At 52.6% G+C, this 19,410-nt stretch overlaps 2 protein-coding genes across 2 annotated transcripts in view; both read left to right on the top strand.

Moving 5' to 3' along the window:
* Positions 1–10,735, top strand: part of RRP12 (ribosomal RNA processing 12 homolog) — a 142,813-nt gene extending 132,078 nt beyond the window's left edge. Inside the window, exon 35 of the mRNA XM_059660959.1 lies at positions 10,726–10,735. The gene's annotated coding sequence lies outside the window, so the exon portion shown is untranslated. The remainder of the gene's footprint in view (positions 1–10,725) is intronic.
* The window catches only part of SLIT1 (slit guidance ligand 1), a 149,634-nt gene continuing 140,347 nt past the window's right edge, over positions 10,124–19,410 (top strand). Inside the window, exon 1 of the mRNA XM_059660958.1 lies at positions 10,124–10,644. Coding sequence (XP_059516941.1) covers positions 10,448–10,644 — 197 coding nt within the window. The 5' untranslated portion in view covers positions 10,124–10,447. The remainder of the gene's footprint in view (positions 10,645–19,410) is intronic.

Below are 19,410 nucleotides of genomic sequence, written 5' to 3'. Positions count from 1 at the left end.
TTAAATGCTTATGTTTGCTCCTTAAATACTTCTGGCTGTAGAAAACGCCCGACTTATTAACTTGCTTCTAATTTTAACAAGGATCACACTTCTTGTTGGAGCAATACAGGGCCTTGTTCATGGATGCGCAATAAATATTTATTGAATGAACTTAATGAAAATCATTTAAGAAAACATTACATAGACTCTGACTAGAGGCCGTGGAAGGTCCCTTTCAGCTCAGAGTTGAAGGCACAGCCCTCAGGCGATTCCTCACCCTGTTATGCCCAGAATTCAAGATCCCCAAGATACCATGCCAGGGAGCCAATCCGATGCAAAAGCAGAAGGTCCTTTATTGAGTTAGCTAACCCGACCCGGGCCTCCAGTCGACGCAGCGACCGGAAAACCGAGTGATATCCATGGGAAAATCAGGGCTTTAATAGTGAGGGGAGGGGGCTAGCTGTGGGCCCTTCGGATTGGCCAGGCGCCAAGTCGGGTCTTGTTGCACAGGATGTGGTCATCTCTATGGCGCGAACATCCCTTGCTTGTCATTGGCTAGTTCAAAGAAATCCCGGGCGTGGCCAGCAGGGGCCTGGGCTTCCGGGAAGAAGGCACTCTTCTGAGCACATGGCCTCTGCCCCAACATGGAGGATCCAGGGTAGGATGGAGGGCATAGCCCTCGCCCTTTCATTCCCCCCTTGTCTTGGAACTTCCGTCTCAATCATGAGACGGACTGCACTTTTATTTCACCGTTGCTAGGGGCCCATAGTGAGCACACAGAACTATCAACTGAACTATTTTATACACTTAACAAATGGTCCGGTGGAAGGGAAAGAAACCATTTTAGCTTTAACGACTTCTATTGAAATAGGATTTTTCTTCTTAAAATTCCTCCATGGCTATTAAAAAGCCAAATCAAGATAAATTTATTTACTGTCCTGATGTTTGCATAAACACAACAAGAATGGTAACTGACTATCTTTGCTGGAATTTCATGGTTGAACCTTAATGTGCCCCGTAGGGCCAGGAAGCCAAGCCATCCAGCTGCCATCAGGCCTGCCTGCAGTATCTGCTGAGTTAGGTGAATCCCTCACCTGTAGCAACTCCACCTGAGCCCACGCTCCAGGCTTTAAGGCCCATCTCAGTAGCCCTCCTACTCGTTGCGGCCCAGAGTGTGTGGGGGTTCTGCAGGGATGCAGAGGCATCTTTACTGCTCCCCTTCTACTCTTACCAACCGCCAGTGATGGTAGGGCATGGGCCTGACGCTCCAGCGCCAGCCATCTTCAGGGCTCCCAGGCAGGACACCAGGCTTTCTTCGTGGCATTCTTAGTGGCTTCAAGTCTTTAGAGCTCAGATAGGGCTCTTCAAAACATGATACTCCAGTCAAAGTTTTCCGTTAATAAAACCACTATTAGGAACCAGTCTTACTGAATCTATGCAAAGAAATGTACTTACTTAGCATTGCCAGATTTTGGAGGAATTACATAAGGAGAAAAACATACTGATTTACTCTAAGATTTTCTGACTTTCCTTGCTAATTTCTTTTCATGGATTTAAAACAAAACAGTAATTGTTGGTATAAAACCTTCTTTCTATGCATAACCATGCCTCAGACTTTCTAGTCTAAACAGGCTTTTTCCAGCTTTACTACCCCTGACATGGGCATGGTCACGCAGGCCTGCAAGACAGTATTACAGGCTGCCAACTGTTAGCTGTCTCTCAACAGAGACCAAAACCTGATGGGCACCCTTCCCTGCCCAGTTGGGCACTTGTCCTCTTGGCAGCTAGACACCCTTTACTTTTGGGGGTCACCCCACACAGCTCCCTTCCAGGACAGCCAACATACATTCAAACCTGCAAACGAATCAAAGGTCAGTATAACATATCAGTACAATAAAACATGATACTAGACATGTGATACTAAAGTCTATTCCTGATCTTCCTATGAATTGTCCTTGTCATTTTGGAGCTGTGTCCATGAAGGTGCAGGCATTATCTAAATCTATTTAATGTTACCAGCATCACGCAGGTCGAGCACGCCGTAGCTTGAGCTTGAGCGGGTTGCGTTGATCTCGATCGACGCTCCATTTGGTGATGAAGTCCTTCCGGATCGTGGAGGGGTCCGCTGACCGGACGTGAGTGTGATGAACCCAGGTCGCGACGCCGTCTACCTTGAGAGCAGTGGGGGTTGTTAGCACCACGGTGTAAGGACCCTTCCAACGTGGTTCAAGGGTTTCTCGATGATGCCTTCTGACGTAGACCCAATCTCCTGGTCTGTGTTGATGAGGAGTTGGGGTTGGGCTGGTCTCATAGATGGCGCGGAGGCGCGGCCAAATGTCCTCGTGCGCCCTCTGGAGCCCTCTCAAGGAAAGAGATAGTTAAAGAAAAGCGACCCAGTCCTCGCCAGTCTCTGAGTCAGATTCCTCCTCTCTTGGAGAACTTCAAAGTCCTGATGGCTTCTAGGTAACCCTGTTTATCAGTTACAGCGCTCTGCTTTCTTGCCTTTCTACCAGTTCCCTTTGTGGCAGAGCAGCAACCAGGCCTCTTTGAAGGGAGTGCGCTAGAAGGGGTACCAGCCCCTCCTTTGCTAGCAGCAACAGGTACCAAACCCTTTCAGTACATTTGACCAGCTTCATTCCTGCCCACCTTTACAGATTCTAAGGCCCATTGTTTTCCTTTAACCAGCAAGCTAAATGACACTGACCTGTATTATTTAATTCAGCACAGGCAGGGGGAAGGGCCCATGGAATCTCTGCCCTGAGGAACTGTGAGCCTCACCTTTAAATGTCCCAATCAGACTAGAAAAGCCGTAAATACCTTTTAAATCTACCCTAGAATTCCAAAATCCCAACCTAGCGCAGAATATACTTCCACACTTACATGAACAAATAATTATACCCAAGTAGACATATAAACACCAAATAAACATCCATACTTACATCCTTTCAGTGAACAAATACTTTTACAGCCTTGGGATCTTGAGCAGACAGGAACAGATGTGGAGGCCTCCCTTTCTCACATCCTAGGACAGGACTTTTGACCTATGTCTCATCCAGATAGAAACGGTCCACATTTATATCACAAAATACCAACAAATCAGTTTCAGTTGTGTAGCCAGTCTGAGTTTTGACTTCTCTCTGGAAGTCTCAGCGATGGTGAATACCATCTAGAAGCTATTAATCCATTCACACAGTCCCCCAAAAGTTAAAGAGGAAGGAAAGAATCATTCAATGTCACTCAAGAGGATTTCGGCGAAACAACAAAATTGACAGATTAAACACATTGGAAAACCAAGGCCAGAAGTACCCTCTGACGTTTCAGGGGTACCAAGGAAGGAGAAGTTAGGCCACAACCAGCCCTTCTTACAATCCACCATTAGTGACCAGTCCCAGCTCACTGGTCTACCATCCATTTAACATTTCTTTTTTCCTCCTATCACACCAAGGCCATGCTTTCCAGGTAGCTAGAACTTTTAGCCTTAATTTTTAGGTGATTAGCACTAGTTAAACAATTTTAAACAACAAAGATACATATTTAAGTACTTAACCAACAGATTTAATTCTGTCTTCTAGATTTTTTATGAGGCAAATTACTTTTTACTTTCAAGCGGCTCTGGAGAACCACATTCGAGCCTTGCAAGACAGGTTTTTGGCCTCCCTGGTCTTTTCAGATGTAAATTGACCACATTCTTTAAGATTTTGCTGCAGGCAGGAGGCGGCTATCTCCTCCCTCCATTAAGAAAAGCTTTCTTAATTAACAAAGGACCAGTTTTTTGTTTTTTTTTTCCCTTTGGAAAAACTGTTCTTTATTATGGATTAGTCTTGGGATTTATCCTGCACTTTTGAAAGGAGACGCTAGCTTAAAACCCTATCCAAAATTGGACGGTGCGCACATTAGTTTTAAGCCAGCTTTTCTCCCTACACGTGCACAGAAATCCCAGACGCATTTACCTGGGGAGGGGGTGACCTGTTTCCACAGACCCTCACTCAGGCAGCCGCCGACTGCCACACAAAGGAGGGGTGAGAGCAGTCACCCCTCCCTCCACATTCATACACTTTCATTAGACATTCATTCAGAGTTTAAACAATCCATTCAACTCCTAACAACTTCCCCATTCCTGAGGGAGCTCTAAAGCCTCCCCCAATCTCCTTGAAATTATTAATCCAGCAAGTCCACAAAATAAAACGGAAACACAAACAACTAAAGGGCCCAAAGAAATACAGCCTTCCAACTCCATGGAAGCAAAAAACAAAGACAAAAAACAAAACAAACCCAAAGCCAGACGTTGGCTGCGCGCCAACCAGCAGGAGCGACCCGCCTTTTCTCAGATTGAGGGGTTCCTACAGAACTTCCAACTTCGCGGAAGCAAAATTTCCCCTCTTCAGATGGAGGATCGGGGCGCCCCCGACTCCTCCTGCCTGTCTCAGATTAAGGGGCTTCCTACAGACCTTCCGACTCCGCGGAAGCAAAGCTATACCCCTTCAGACGGAGGATCGAGGCGTCCCTCGGCTCCTCCCACCTGTTGATCCCGTGCATCCACGGGATCATTATTACAGGCATTTACAGGCATTTACAGATTTCAGAAGTGAGCTCACACCAAAACACACGACACACACAAAACACGACCTACCGCGGTCAGTCAGGCCCTCCGGACTGGGAGTCCCATCGATGGTGTTGGGGATCCCGGACGAGCCCCCAAAATGTTATGCCCAGAATTCAAGATCCCCAAGATACCATGCCAGGGAGCCAATCCGATGCAAAAGCAGAAGGTCCTTTATTGAGTTAGCTAACCCGACCCGGGCCTCCAGTCGACGCAGCGACCGGAAAACCGAGTGATATCCATGGGAAAATCAGGGCTTTAATAGTGAGGGGAGGGGGCTAGCTGTGGGCCCTTCGGATTGGCCAGGCGCCAAGTCGGGTCTTGTTGCACAGGATGTGGTCATCTCTATGGCGCGAACATCCCTTGCTTGTCATTGGCTAGTTCAAAGAAATCCCGGGCGTGGCCAGCAGGGGCCTGGGCTTCCGGGAAGAAGGCACTCTTCTGAGCACATGGCCTCTGCCCCAACATGGAGGATCCAGGGTAGGATGGAGGGCATAGCCCTCGCCCTTTCAACTCTAACCACGGGGGTGAGCAGTTGGAGGAGGGAGAGGGCAGCTTGTACTTTCACTGCAGAAAGGAATGGAGCTACGCGGGCGGCCGCCTGGGGTCGCTGGGTTGGGTCTGTTTATCCAGATTCCAGCTGCTCTGGTGCTGAACAACTGTTATTATTCCTGGACTCTCAATTCTGTTTTTCCTCCAAGATCGGGACCTGAGTTTTCCGCTCTCATCCCAGTTCATTTTGGTTTCACACACATTTGTTGAGCACCTACTTGGCTCCTGACACTGGGCGAGGAGCTAGACTGCAAACACGAACCGCACAGAAGCTGTGAGACAGCCACTCAGCGCCCTGACCCCGGGTCAGCTACTTGTCCTCTAGGGGCTCCATTTCCTCGTCTGCAAAGTGGGGGATTGACAGGCTTATCTCTGGAGAAGCATTCAGCTGGCTCACAGCTGGCATGCAATCAATGGTTGATAAATGAATGAGCACACTGCTGCCGGCACAGACTCCGTGGCCTGCTTTCTCCCTTTCATCTCCTCTCCTTTCTTCCTCTCCCCTCTTTGCTTCTCTCTTGCTCCCAGTGCTTCTCATCTGCTAGAGTTGTCCTGGGGGCAGATGGTGGCCTTTATAAAAGCCACCTGATCTTAAGTCTAAGAACTTTGTCATTGAGAGCCTCAAGTGGTCCACCCTTCTTCAAATTTGAGTCCATCATGGGGTTTAGAGATTAAAACTAAAAGATTCGGAGTCTTGCTGGCACCACCTCCCAGTGATTCCTGGTGTCTCAGTCCTTACGGGGTAGGTGCCCGGTGGATTGGATGCTGTCTTTTACTCAGGTGTGTGGCCTAGCGGAGCAAGATTTAGACTCATTCATGGCTCCCCTTGGCAACCCCTTTGCCACATGGGCTGGTGGCTTCACTTCTGTGGGCCGCCAGCTGTGCAGTGGTATTTGATTTGATCATTTCTTCATCCCCTCCCGGCTCTGGCTTCTGTGATTGAAGCTACTATGCACCAGCGTCACATGGATCTGTCCCCTCTCCTTATCCCTCTGCCCCAGCTATCTTTCTCTGTGATGTGACTCATGCTTGCGAACAGTATGTGGAAACTGGAGAGAAGGGAGGCAGGCAAGCTTCAGACCCTTTGTCCTGGCCAGGCCCCTTCCTTCAATGGCTCCCCAGAGTTTTCAGGTTCAAGTTCAAACTCATTAACTCCGTACACCAGGCCTTGGTTCTTAGAGCATGGTCTCTGAAACTTGCTAACCAGGAAGATTCTGATGAAAAAGGTGTTGGGTGTGTCCTAGGAATTGGCACTTATAATGAGCACTCCAGGGGATGTTTAAAAATGTATTGGTGATTATGGGGAGTTAGTTCATACAATACAAGCAAAGAAATCCAAACAGTAGGAAAAAAGGCATATGCTGAAACTGTCCCCCTGCCACCATCCAGTCTCTCTCTTGGAAGCCACCACTGCTATTGGTTCTGGGGATAGTGCATTGTAAATACACACACACACACACATATGTAAGCACGTACTTGAATTCAGGGACAACCCAGGGGATTCTGCAAGTCCAGTAAATCCAGAGAACGGCTACACCAGGCCCTCTGGGATGTGCCCCGTCACCTCTCTGACCTCCACCCATGCTGCCCACCTGTACCGCTGCCTTGCTGACCTGCCACAGTTCAGCCACTGAGGATGTTGCTGCTGTCTATGTGCCTTACCTCATGCGGTTCTCTTTGCCCAGAAAGCCCTTCCTGCTTTGCTATCCAGTCAATGTCTGCTTATCCTTCAAGGCTCAGCTCAAGTGCTTCCTCCTCCAGGGAGCCTTCCAGCCTTACTCTGAGCCCCACATTCTGGGTTCTCTGCAAATTCACCTCCTGTTACTAAACTAATTGTGTTGAGTGACTTTCCTTTTTCTGTTCCCCCGCTGGATCATGAGCTCACTGTGGGCCAGGTCCATTTTTATACTGTGCTGAGTTGCTGAGTCCCTGTATGGTGTGCACACTACATTCACTCAATAAGTGGTGTTTAATAAGTGCTCAGATAGCAGGCTTTTGTCTCATCCTTGCCTTTTGCAGTTTGGAAATCAAAACCACAGTGCTCTGCCGCCTCACCCAGGCTCTGCCGCCTCATGGTGCTGCAGAAAGGGTGGGTGGAGATGGAGGCGAGGACCCTGAGCAGAAAGCTGGCAGGAGGGCAGTTTCCCTGAGTCACAGGCAGGAGGTGGCCCGCTGCTCCCAAGCACACATGGCTGAGAGGACTCAGAGGAGACTCATACCACCGGACAGGGAGCCCCAGCCCCAAGTCTCCCTCTGGGGGGCTGCCGGCTGTGGCCAGTGGGCAGAGTGGGGCTTGGCGGAGCCCTCCTGGCAGAAGCAACGGGACAGGCCTGCCTCCTCTCCACTGTGCAGAGGGAGCAGGTGGCCTGGCTGTAGGGAGGGGGTGGGGAGACCCAGCAGAGGGAGGGGCTTGGGAGAGGAAACTGAAAAAGCAAAGGGGGGGTGGGGTGGGGTGGAGTACACGGCTGGCCAGGCGGTTGTTTAACGAGTATAATGTGCTGGGAACGCTAATGAGCTGTGTTCATTCATGGCGAGCTGCCTCCCAAATTGGGGAGCTAGCCAGACTCTGGGGTGGAGGAACTGGGGATGGGAGCCAAGTTGGGGAGCTGCCCGGCTGCTGGGCAGGGCGTCCCCTGACTGGCTAGTGGGGGAGTCTTTGTCCGAGGTTTAAGAAACCCTCCTTCCCTCCCCATTTTAAAGCAAAGCCCAGGCCTTGCTAGCCATGACATCGTGGTTTAAGGCTGGCTTGGAGTCACTGGCTAGGTTAGTCTGGAAGCTTCCAGGGCACCTTCTAGAGATTGCTTCTAGTCTCTCAGGAGCCAAAGTCAGGGCTGATCATGCAGCCCTCTGCCCACTCCCAGCCTCCCCCCACACCCCATCACCCTGCCTCTCTGCAGCCCTCCCAGGGCATCCTGCCAGGTTAATCAACACTTTCCCTCTTCCCCAGGAGTCCTGGCTTCAAGGAGCCTTCTGAGGTCATGGGGCCAAGGCGGCACCCACCGCTGGAGCAGAAGGTTGGAGACCAGATGTCTTCACCAGTCTGTGTTCCGTCTGTGACAGGCCTACTAAGTGCCAGGCGCTGGGTTGAGTGCCAAAGCGAGGAAGTGAGGAAGCCATGTGCTGGGGGCAGGCACGGCCCCCAGAAGGGGTGTCAGGGAAGGAGCCACATGTGTAAACAGAGCCCCGCTAAGAGGGAATAAACAAAGCAGCAGGCTCAGAGGAATGAGGATTTAACCTGCCCTAGGCAGCTGGGGAGGCTCCGGGAAGAGGGGCCGAGTGCTCTGAGCAGGCATTTGCAAGGGAGAGGGGAGAGGAGGCCGCAGCAGGCCGTGGAGCTCTGGCCTGATTGGCGGGATGGTTCTCTAAGATCACACCACATGAAGGCCCCCGAGAAAGTCCCTTCACCCTGAGTTGTCATTGAATTGATGCTCAAGGACCTATGGCCCTGGATGGAGGCCATGGTCAGGAGTGTGTGAAACTTTCAGAAAGAACTGTCAAGAGCCCATGCAGTCAGCCACATTCGTTGTGACATACTGGCCACCCAGTGTGTGCTGCGACAACAGAGACACTGCAAACTTTTCATAAAGATGGAAAAGAAAAACAAAGAGAAACCCTGAGTCTGTACCTGGGGGGTGATGAGGCTTTAATTTTGTGGAGCCCACCAGTACCACCCCGTCCACCTCAGGAGGCCCTGCTTACCTGGCACCGCTTGGATTAGCTGCCTTCCTTTCTGGTTTCTCCCAAGAAGAAACCCCAGGCAGCCAGCTCCCGTGAGGGGAGGTGCTTCTTGAGCTGCTCATCTGCTTCTTCTTGCCAGGCTGTTGGCAGCCGGGAATCAGGGTGCCGGCTGGTGGACAAGCGATGTCTGGGTGCGATGGAGTCTCAGCAAATAGGGGAGGTCCTTTTCCTTTCTGGCCTGAGGAGAATTCTCTCCCCACCTGGATGTTCGGTTCACACCCATATTCACACCTGCCTGAGATTGAGAAAAGTCCCTGCCCAGAGGACTGGAAGGCCTAGGGTCTGACCTGGGTGGCCTGTGGTGATTGTCACCCAAGCAGGTCACCTAGCTCCTTTCCAGCCCTCCCTGCAGTCCTTTGAAGATGGGATTGAATATTCGTTTTTGTTTATTGGAAATAGAGGAACGCTGGTGTGATGGAGGAAGATAGATGCTATGCTCAATTTCCAATCCCCACTGGTACCCTGCGCTGCTCCCTACCACCTGGGAAGCCGCCATAGTCCCATGGGCAGAAATACCGTCCCCATGCGGTGCGATGTCCAAATCAAGGCCATTCTCACTCTGGGTGCAGCTGGCTGCTGCCATCTTGGAGGAGACTGAATGTATTGATGGAGGGGAGGAGACTGTCTTTGGCCTAAGACCCCTCCCTCCCCCGAGACTCTGCCCTCAAGGTCTCTCGCTAAGTAAGGTGGGTGCTTGGATATGGCCACCTGGGGCACAGGGCTTCCTCTCGCGGTGAATTGAGGAAGGAAGCTCCAGGGGCTGGGAGCAGTTTCTGCCGTTGAGGGAAGCCTGTCTGTGGCGCAGGGGCAAGGGTCCAGGCGGCAAAATAAAATCCTCTCCCCGCTCTGGATCAGCAGCCGGGGCTTCGGGTGCCGGATCCTCGCGTCTAAGGGTGCTCATCCTCTCTGCGTGTGTGTGTGTGTGTGTGTGTGTGTGTGTGTGTGCGCGCGCGCGCGCGCGTGCAGCCGGCAAGGGTCAGACGGCGGGTCGCACCGTGAGACACCCCCTCCCCGCAGCCCCCTGCCCGCTCGCTCGCTCGCGGCGCCTTGTAGGTTCCACCTTTGAAACCGGACGCTGCTGGCAGCAGGCGCTGAGCGGTCTTTAGGAGGCCGGGGCGGGGAGGGGTGTGTGTGTGTGTGGGGGGGGGGTAGGGGGGGTAGGCGGGGCGGAGTCTGGTGTTGGATGTGAGCTTTTCGATTGACGGATGACTACCGGGTGGGAGCGAGCGTGCGGGAGTGAGTGTGTGGCTGTGCGCCTGTGCGCGGGTGCGTGAGCGCGCGGCCAGCCCATTTTCCTCCTCTCGGCGGTCTGTGGGGAGCGGGCGGGAGGGGAGGAGACGCAGCCGGAGAGAGACCGGAGAGGAGCCGAGCGCGCTCCGCCTCGGGCGCCCTGCCTCCATCCGCGACCGGCGCCGTCGCCGGTAGGAGCCAGGTGCCTCCCAGCCCGCAAGGGCGCCGCGCACCAGCCAGCGGTCTCTTGGGCGGCTTTGCCCCGGGACTGCACCTGGAAGCCGCCCCGGGCGGGCATGGTCAGCGGCTGCCGCCGTCTGGCACGCCAGAGGGACGCGTGAGGGCACCATGGCGCTGACGCCCCGGAGCGGGTCCTCGGCCGGGCTCGTCCGTCCGGAGCTCTGGCTGCTGCTGTGGGCAGTCGCGTGGCGCCTGGGTGCCAGGGCGTGCCCCGCCCTCTGCACCTGCACGGGCACCACGGTGGATTGTCACGGCACGGGGCTGCAGGCCATCCCCAAGAACATCCCACGGAACACCGAGCGCCTGTGAGTATCGCCCCCGCCCTCGCCCGCAGGGAGCCCCGAGGTGGCCTTCCCTCTCAGACGCACTTCAGAACTGGGGGTAGGACCGCCGGGGCTGGGCTTCGCAGCCAGGAGACGAGTCAGTGCCTGCCAGGGTCCTGCTCCAGCCAGGAGCCAGGAGCCAGGAGCCAGGAGCCAGGAGCCAGGAGCCAGGCAGGAGCCAGGAGCCTGGAGGCAGGAGCCAAGAGCCTGGAGGCAGGAGCCAGGAGCCAGGAGCCAGGAGCCAGGAACTAGGAGCCAGGAGCGCCACTGTTTTCCTTTCTCGGGATTCAAAGGGCTCTCTCCCGGCGGGGCTGTCAGTTCTCATCCTCACACCTGCACCCTGCGCTCAGCACTGGCGGGCCCTCCCCACTGCACCAGCACTTTATTCCCCCGGTGCCTGGGGATTGGTGCCAGAAAGCCTTCCTGGCACCCAGGAGGGAAGCTCCTCTCGCTTGCCAGGAACCATGTCTCCTTTTGGGCACGTGGGAGTGGGGTGTGTGGATGTGGGCTCTGAGGGCTTGCAGGCTGGTGCTGGGGGGCATGACGGGATGGAGTGGAAGTTTGTCTTTCCCTTCCTCCCATTGTTTGCCCCAGAACCGTAAGAATTCTTCCCTTGTAGGTGTCTAGCATTGCGCTCCCCCCCCCCCCCCCCTGCTCCCATATCCAGCCATCCCCAACCCTGGCAGACAATGGGACCTGAGGGATTTCAGTTTGGGGCTTCGGGTTTGTTACATTCAGCACCCAGAGAGGGAGAGGTGCGACCTGGACCAAGAATTCCGTGAATAACGCTGAGAGGTCAGGGGCTTGGAGGGGGAGACAAGAGGTTAAAGGCATTGACCATGACAGGTCACAAAACCACAGTTTCTCTCCGCATCTCTCACTTCTGAATTCTGGAGGAAACAGCCCTTTCTAGACCCGATGAGACTGGGAGGGCGTGTGTGTGCATGTGGATGGTTAGCATGTGTGCGTGTTTACAGACCTGTATAATTTGTTTCCCCAGATTACTTGCAGAATATGCGTCTGTGTGAATGCCTGGTGTAGTGGTGTCGCCTCGGTGCGGGAGCCCCTGTGTATGGCTGTGTGTGTAGGTTTGGGTCACATGCAGGGCCTTTGTGCTGCTCACAGAGAGGACGGCCTCAGGAGGTTTTTGAGCTGGACTTTGGAGACCACGCCAGCTGCTTTGAAACCTGCCTCCTCCTTCTTTCCATGCTGCCGGGCACCTGCCGCGGCTCTCCGGAAACACATATCTATTTTGATAAGTTTTAAAAAATATTTTATTGACTTTTCACAAAGAGGAAGGGAGAGGGATAGAGAGTCAGAAACATCGATGAGAGAGAAACATCAATCAGCTGCCTCCTGCACACCCCCTACTGGGGATGTGCCCGCAACCAAGGTACATGCCCTTGACCGGAATCGAACCTGGGACCTTTCAGTCCGCAGGCCGACGCTCTATCCACTAAGGCTAAGCCAAACCAGTCAGGGCTATTTTGATAACTTTTGAGCACATTCCTTACGGGCTGTCTCCAGGACCCAGGTCTGTACCAGGGTCAGCAGTTAGTGAGCACACTTTGCCCCTGACTCTTCTTGGTTGAGTCTGAAAAATCCCCGCGGAGGTTTGAGAATTTGCAATGTAGATGCAACCTCGGTGGCATCCGTGTGTGGGTGAGGGCATGGGTGTGGGTCTGGGGAAAGATGCTGCTGTGGGGAGGGGTTGGACCAAACCGAGTTTGCTTGGGGGCAACTCTGCCTTATCGTGTGTGGCCCTGGGGAGGGACTGAGGTCAGAAACCTGCCCAGAGGACCCCTGAAGCTGCAGGGTCACCCTCCACACATGTTCCCTCTGGACCGACTCTGTTCCTTGGCCGTGTCCATGGGGCATTTCTCCTGCAGCTGCTACCCTGGTAGCAGCCTAGGTCGGAGACACCTTAGCCCCTCTCCTTTGCTTTTGGGTCTGATCTTGAAGTCATCTCATTCCTTGCTCTCTCTTCATCTTTAGTTTTGAGGCGTGTGTCTGTTTTGACTTTTGTGAACATTTGAGCTCTTCTGTGATGAAAAGAGATGTTAGGTTTCCTAGTGCAGAGGAAAGAGTCAGGGCTCCAACTGCCGAGGTTGGAGCCCCAGCTCAGTCAGCTATTTGCTGTGTGACCTTGAGCAAGTGACTTAACGTCTCTGAGCTTGAATTGCTTTCCATCAGGAAAATGGAGCTGCTGATACATAAGGTCTCTGGTTCATGTGAGGATTGAAGGTAATGTGTGGGAAGTGCCTGGTCCATTATGATGCTTGCTTAGTGAGAGCCGTTGTTATGATAGGATCTTAAGAGCCTTGTAATTTAATTCAGCAGATGCTTACAGAGCCAGGAACTGCCCCGGGTGCTGAAGCTCCAGCCAGGAGTGAGCACCTCCCTGCCCTCGGGGATGGATAGCCCAGGGGACGGGGCAGAGGACACCTGACTGTAAGCTTTTGGGAGAGGGCCAGGCACGCAGCATGATGGGGCTGCTGGTGGGAACATTGGGGTGAGAAGCCCTTTTCTGGGGTAAAGGGTCTTCTCAGAGGATAGGCCATTTTATCAGGGTACTTTGGGAGCCAGCAGTGGTTGGGTTGTATTTTGTCAAGCAGAGAAGACAGCAGCCAGAAAGAGGAAGTGTATGAGCAAAAGGCCTGCAGGTGTGAGTGCGCCTGGCCTGCTGGGCGAATGGGCCAGCGCTGCCCTGGGGCTGACACGTGCTGTGTCCAGTGGGATGCGATGGGACTTGAGGTTGGGACGGTTGGGAAGAGTCTGGGAAGAGTCGGAAAGGCCTTTCTCTATCTGGATTTTTCCTCTGGGGACTTCAGGGTTGGCATGCAGAGGTGAGTTATCTTAGGGTGAAGTCTGATCTTTGCTGCGCCAAACTTCTTAGGTTGGGAAAGCATGTAGAAAGCAGAAGGAGCCTGCCTGTTCAACACATGGCCGCGAGAGAGCCGTTTGAGGCGGAAAAGACCACTCTAAGAAGAGGCCCTGGGGAGAACCTGGATGGACTCAAAGTAACTGTGGCAGATACTCTCTCTAATCAATGTGAGCGTTGCGCAGTATCAGAGCAGTATCAGAGCCCGAACCGGCAGCTTCTTCTGAGGCTGTGACATTTTTATAGATGGCAGCTGTGCATTCGTCTTCTGTGTTCTGGGCAGTTTCTACGGCAGCCCACAACGCCTGGCAACTTTACGATCATATAGTCCATAACGCTGGGTCCAGGCCTGTACCCCAAGTGGGAAGAAATTGTCATTGGTTTGCTGCGGGGACTTCTGGGAAGAGGCTGTGCAAGCAGGCCCCAGACCTGCTGAGGACATCGCTTGAGCCAGAGGGGCTGCGGGGCTGGGGGGCTGGATGGGGAAGAGGTGCTAGTAATTCACTGCCCTGGAACAATTAAAACACCAAGTGAGGTTTGGGGGTGTGCTGGGGGAGGCTTGGAAGCTTGTCTCTTTGTGGGACTCAAGACTCAGAAGGACCCAACCATGGCCATTATGAATTGTATTTTTTATCCAAGTAAGGACCCTGACTTTCACTAGAATGTTCAGGAGAGTATGATGAGAGAGTACGTGTGGACACTGCTTCTCCTTTCCACCCCGGGCAGTTGTGTTCTAGGCTTGCCATAGATCCCCTGTATGGGTGCAGGGTGCAGGGTGCAGAGAGGGGCGAGGCTCAGGATGGAGAGGTGGGGAAGGGCCCTGGGCCGGCCTGTTGGCTTCTATTTTCCTCCCAAACCTGCTGCTGCTTATCAGACCACTAGGGCCCCACTCTCCCACCTTCTTCCGTATGTCCCCTGCCTCCTGGCCAGTGCGTCCACTGCTCTCACTAACTGTCTGCTGCAGAGGCCTGGGGGTCCCATGCCTTCTCCCAGCTCAGCCCCCTGAGTCTGGAGGCCCCATTCAGCAGGGCTGGGTGGTGATGCCCAAGGAAGACTGCCCAGGTCACCCCCAGGCTGATCGTCTGGGATCCTGTTTGGAATATCAAATAATGATCGAAGGGTGGCTATAGAGAGAGGGGTCAGCGGGCCAGACTGAAGCCATGTCTACTCCCAGGGCTGGGTGGGCCTGGGCTCTCTGAGCAGGACTCGGTGGTCTCCTGCAGGAAGACTTGCTTCCTGGTGGGACTCACATCTCCAGTCTCCGGTGCCCTGGGCTCACTGCAGGCTCTCAGTGACCGGTGGTAGGGCCCCAGTGCTGCCCTCCATCCTCTCCAAGTCCCAGTTTCCCATCTGTAAAAGGGGACGGCGACAGCTTTGCAAGCTGACGGTGAGGAGTGAGTGAGTGGATGCAGTGGAGAGGGCCTGGCGACATGCATGTCAGGTGGCTGGTGTTCTTCCACCCCTCAGCCTCTGGGGAGCGTGACACCCACTACCTCATAGGGCTTTGCAGGGTTCACTCGTGCTCTGTGGGTGAAATGCTTTGTGATTCTATTACGTGATGATGTTATTCTTTATTATGTGAGAAGCCCTAGCTACAGGTTTGAGGGTTCAGTTGGGGCAGGAGAGAGCTGGGGAGGTAAGCATTTGGGTGTTGGCCGTGCTGTCGGCTGCCCTCCCAGAGTCGGGCTGCTCAGAGTGCTCCCTCCCTGTCCTGGGGCAGCTCTGCCCCTGCCCCCTGGGATTTGGAGGCAGGGAGCAGGGCAGCGCTGTGCAGGGACTCTGTGAGGTGGATGGCATGCTGGCATGGCGCTGGAGCCAGCCGCCTGGGTTTTTAGCCTCTCTCTGCCATTCAGCAGCTGGGGACCTTGGGCAAGTTATGGGTTGGATCCATTCATTAAGCAGATAGCTCTCTATTGAATGTCTGCATTAGCTGAGGGAATGGTGCCGGTCAGAAATCCAAACTGCCTCCCCCACCCTGAGCTTTAGTCCAGCAGGGGAGACAGAGATGAAGGACAGGATAGGAGAGTAAATGCGTAATTGCAGGCCAGTAAGTGCTGTGGGGGAAAGTGCTGACTTCTCAGAGCCGCGCTCCCCTGCCCATCGAGTGGGGATGACGACAGGACCCGCCTCAGAGCGTGGTGGTGAGGATTACATGCGGCAGTGCAGGGAGAAGCACTTTGCACCAGGCCCGGCACGCAGCAAGTAACCAGTAAATGCTACTATTACTGTTATTAAGGTGCCAGAATTGCAGGGACGGGAAAGGAGCTTGGGCACCACTCAGTGCTGGATCCCAGCATGGCCCTGCTCTCCAGTCCCTCACCCAGCGCTCTGCAGCCCCTGGGAACCGTGGAGCACACGGAGACAGGGCTGCCCCTTCTCCGAGGCTGGGGGCTGGCGGGGTGGCCCAGGCTGCCCAGGCTGCCAGCAGGGGCGGCCGTGCTCTTTGGGGCTGGGCCCGGGCGGGCGTCGGGGAGGGCAGCTCCTCCTTTATGGGGAGCAGACGGGATCTTGGCGGAGTGGCCGCCTCCAGTTCTGTGCCGGCATTAGCAGCTCGGCAGGGCTCTTGCTTAATGGGATTTTTCCCCCAAATGCTGTAATTATCACCATACAAATACTTATTACCCAGAGCAGATGACGGCCGGGCTTTGGGCAGTCGCCAGGGAGCTGGGCTGTGCTGGGGCTGGGGGTGGGGGATGGAGAATTGGCTCTTCTTTTTGACGGAGCTCGAGACCCCTCCTCTCCTTCCCGGGACCCAGCCCGTAGTGCACAAACAGCTGTTGGGCGCCTGCCATGTGCCAAGTGTCTAGAGCGGTCCCGGGTGTGGACCCGCTCCTCTGGGAGCTTGCGGCCTGGTGGGGGGGAAAGGTCTTCCCGTGAGAGGACAAACCGGCGAGGCTGTCCACAGGGACGCAGAGCACAGTGGCTACAGCACAGGCTTGGGCGGGAGAATGGTCCCGTTTGAATCCTGCTTCCCTCAACTGCTACCCAAGAGATCCTGGGCAGCTTCACTAGGGCCTTGATTTTCTCGTCTGTAAAATGGGGCCAACGATAGCACTTACCTCGCAGGACTGGGAGTTCCAATGAGATACTACAGGTACTTAAAGGGGTTGGAATAACGTTGGCGCGTAGAAAGGACGCTATCATTGTTGGAAATGAGATGGGAGTGAGGCTTGGATCCCTGCACTGATCGGGGTTGTGGGGTTTGAAGGTTGGGCAGGACTTGGGTAAGTAGAGAGGTGAAGCGAGGGCAAGGGGATCTGGGGACACTCAGAAGGTGTGAGCCATGGATTTGGGAAGGAGAGTGAGGAGTCAACCCAGCGGACGGGGTGAACATTTGTGTTGCTGAGTTCTGAGGGACCAGAGGAAAGGAATGGGTGAGCCCAGGCCACGGGCTGGGAAATGCACAGCCGTCAGCGGGGATGTGTGCAGACTATTAAAGCTGCTTCTTTTTACTATTCAGGGATTTTTCATAGATCTACCGAGTTGTCTAAATATCACCACGATCCAATTTCAGAATATTTCCTCACCCCAAAGACTCCTTGTTCTTATTTTAACTTTTTAATTTGTTATAATTTCAAACTTACAGAAAAGTTGCAAAAAAAAAAAATTATAAGGAACTCCTATATATCTGTTACCCAGATTCAGTTATTTATGTTTTGCCCCATTTGCTTTATATTTTACACATGCACACACACACACCCTTTTTTTCTGAACCATTTCACAATAGGATGGACACATTGTCACCTTTTTTCTCTAAATACTAGTGCTTCTCTGTGTGTTTTCTAAAATCAACAAGGCTGTCAAAACCAGAAAATTTAATATTGATAAGTTACTGTTACCTACCCATGTCTACTTATGAACTAGTACATGAGATCATGTATGAATTTAATCAGTTGCCCCTCAAAACACCTTTCATGGCTATTTTTTCCCCCCAGGTCCAGAATTCTGTCCAGGACCAGACATGGCATTTACTTGTATGGGTCTTCGGTCTCCTTTAATTTGGACTAGTTTCTCGGCCTCCCTTTGTTTTTCTTGACCTGGACATTTTTGCAGAACACAGGCCAGTTATTTTGTAAAACGTCCCTCGATTTGGCTTCATCTGCTCTTTTTTTACGATGGCATTCGGGTTATGCATTTCTGACAGGAATGCTGAAGAAGCGATGCTGAGCCCTTCTCCGTGGGTCGCGTCAGAAGAAGACACACGACGTCAGCTTGTCCCAATGTTGGCGAGTTTAGCTTTGGTCCCTGGGCAAGCTGGAAAGTTACTATTTACTCTTAGTTATGAGTAAGTGATTTGTGGGGAGGTACTTTGAGGCTGCGTGAATATCCTATTCCTCATCAAACTCTTGCTAGCTTTAGCACCTACGGGTGAGAAGTTTTTAACTCCATCATTTCTTCTTGGCAAACGACCGTAAGAAAGCACGTCCCGTCCCTCCACCTGCTTTTCTGTTCATTCATAACAGTCTGGACCTGTGGATTACGCTTTGTTCTTTGGGTTGCAGTGTGTTACTATCATTATATATTTTGATATTCATCGTGTCCCGCGTGTGGCCAGTGGGAGCCATTTCAAGCTGCTCCTCTGTCCCTTTGACAAGCCTCTTTGAGCACTTAGCCCCAGGGGTTTTGAGTGGAGAGTGACAAGTGCAAAATGCTGTCTTAAGACGTTCTGTGGCCTGGCTTTGTTGTGGAGAATAAATGGAGGGCGAAGCCAACCGATGGTGGGAGGCCAGTTGGGTATGATGACTGTGGTTTCTAGCTTTTCTGTGACAGTGGTTTTGCTGTCGTTGCTGTATTTTAATCTTTTTTTAAAAAATGTAGCCGAAACCGGTTTGGCTCAGGGGATAGAGCGTCGGCCTGCGGACTGAGGGGTCCCAGGTTCGATTCCGGTCAAGGGCATGTACCTGGGTTGCGGGCGCATCCCCAGTGGGGGATGTGCAGGAGGCGGCTGATCGATGTTTCTCTCTCATCGATGTTTCTGACTCTCTATCTCTATCCCTTCCTCTCTGTAAAAAATCAATAAAATATATTTTTTTAAAAAAAATGTAAAAACTTTTATTTTGAAATGATTTTCGACGTACAGAAATGTTGCAGAAATAGTACAGAGAGAGTCCCACAGACCTTTATGCAGCTTCTCCTAATATTGACATCTTTCTTAGCCATACTACAGTGCTCAAAACTAAGAAGTAACATTGGTACAATAGTTAAACTACTGACGTGGTTTACAGTTCCCCAGTTTTCCCACTAATGTCCCTTTCCTATTCCAGGATCCAAGCCTGGATTCCCCATTGAATTTGATAGTCATTTCTCCTTTGTTTCCTTCAATCTGTGACAGTTCCTTAGTTTTTTCTTGCTTTTTATGACCTTGATATATATTTTTAAAATATATTTTTATTTAAAAAAAATATATATATATTTATTGATTTCAGAGAGGAAGGGAGAGGAAGAGAGAGATAGAAACATCAATGATGAGAGAGAATCATTGATCGGCTGCCTCCTGCACATCCCACACTGGGGATCGAGCCTGCAACCCGGGCATGTGCCCTTGGCCGGAATCGAACCTGGGACCCCTCAGTCCACAGATCGATGCTCTATCCACTGAGCCAAACTGGCTGGGGCTGACCTTGATATTTTTGAAAAATAGTGGTCAGTTATTTTGTAGAAGGTTCCGCAGTTTGGGTCTGTCTGGTGTTAATTTCATGATTGGATTGAGGTTATGCATTTTTGGCAAGAATGCATCAGAGGTTACGACGTGTCCCCCTCAGAACATCCTAACGGGGGTGGATGACATCAATATGTTTCGTTGCTGGTGATGTTAATCTGATCTCTTGGTTAAGAAGGTGTCTGCCAGGTCTCGCCACTGTAATGTT

Source organism: Myotis daubentonii, chromosome 13, assembly GCF_963259705.1.
Source record: "Myotis daubentonii chromosome 13, mMyoDau2.1, whole genome shotgun sequence".
In the NCBI taxonomy this organism is placed as follows: Eukaryota; Metazoa; Chordata; class Mammalia; order Chiroptera; family Vespertilionidae; genus Myotis; species Myotis daubentonii.
The sequence above is the reverse complement of the archived record's forward strand: the minus strand, read 5'-3'. Positions and strand labels throughout refer to the sequence as shown.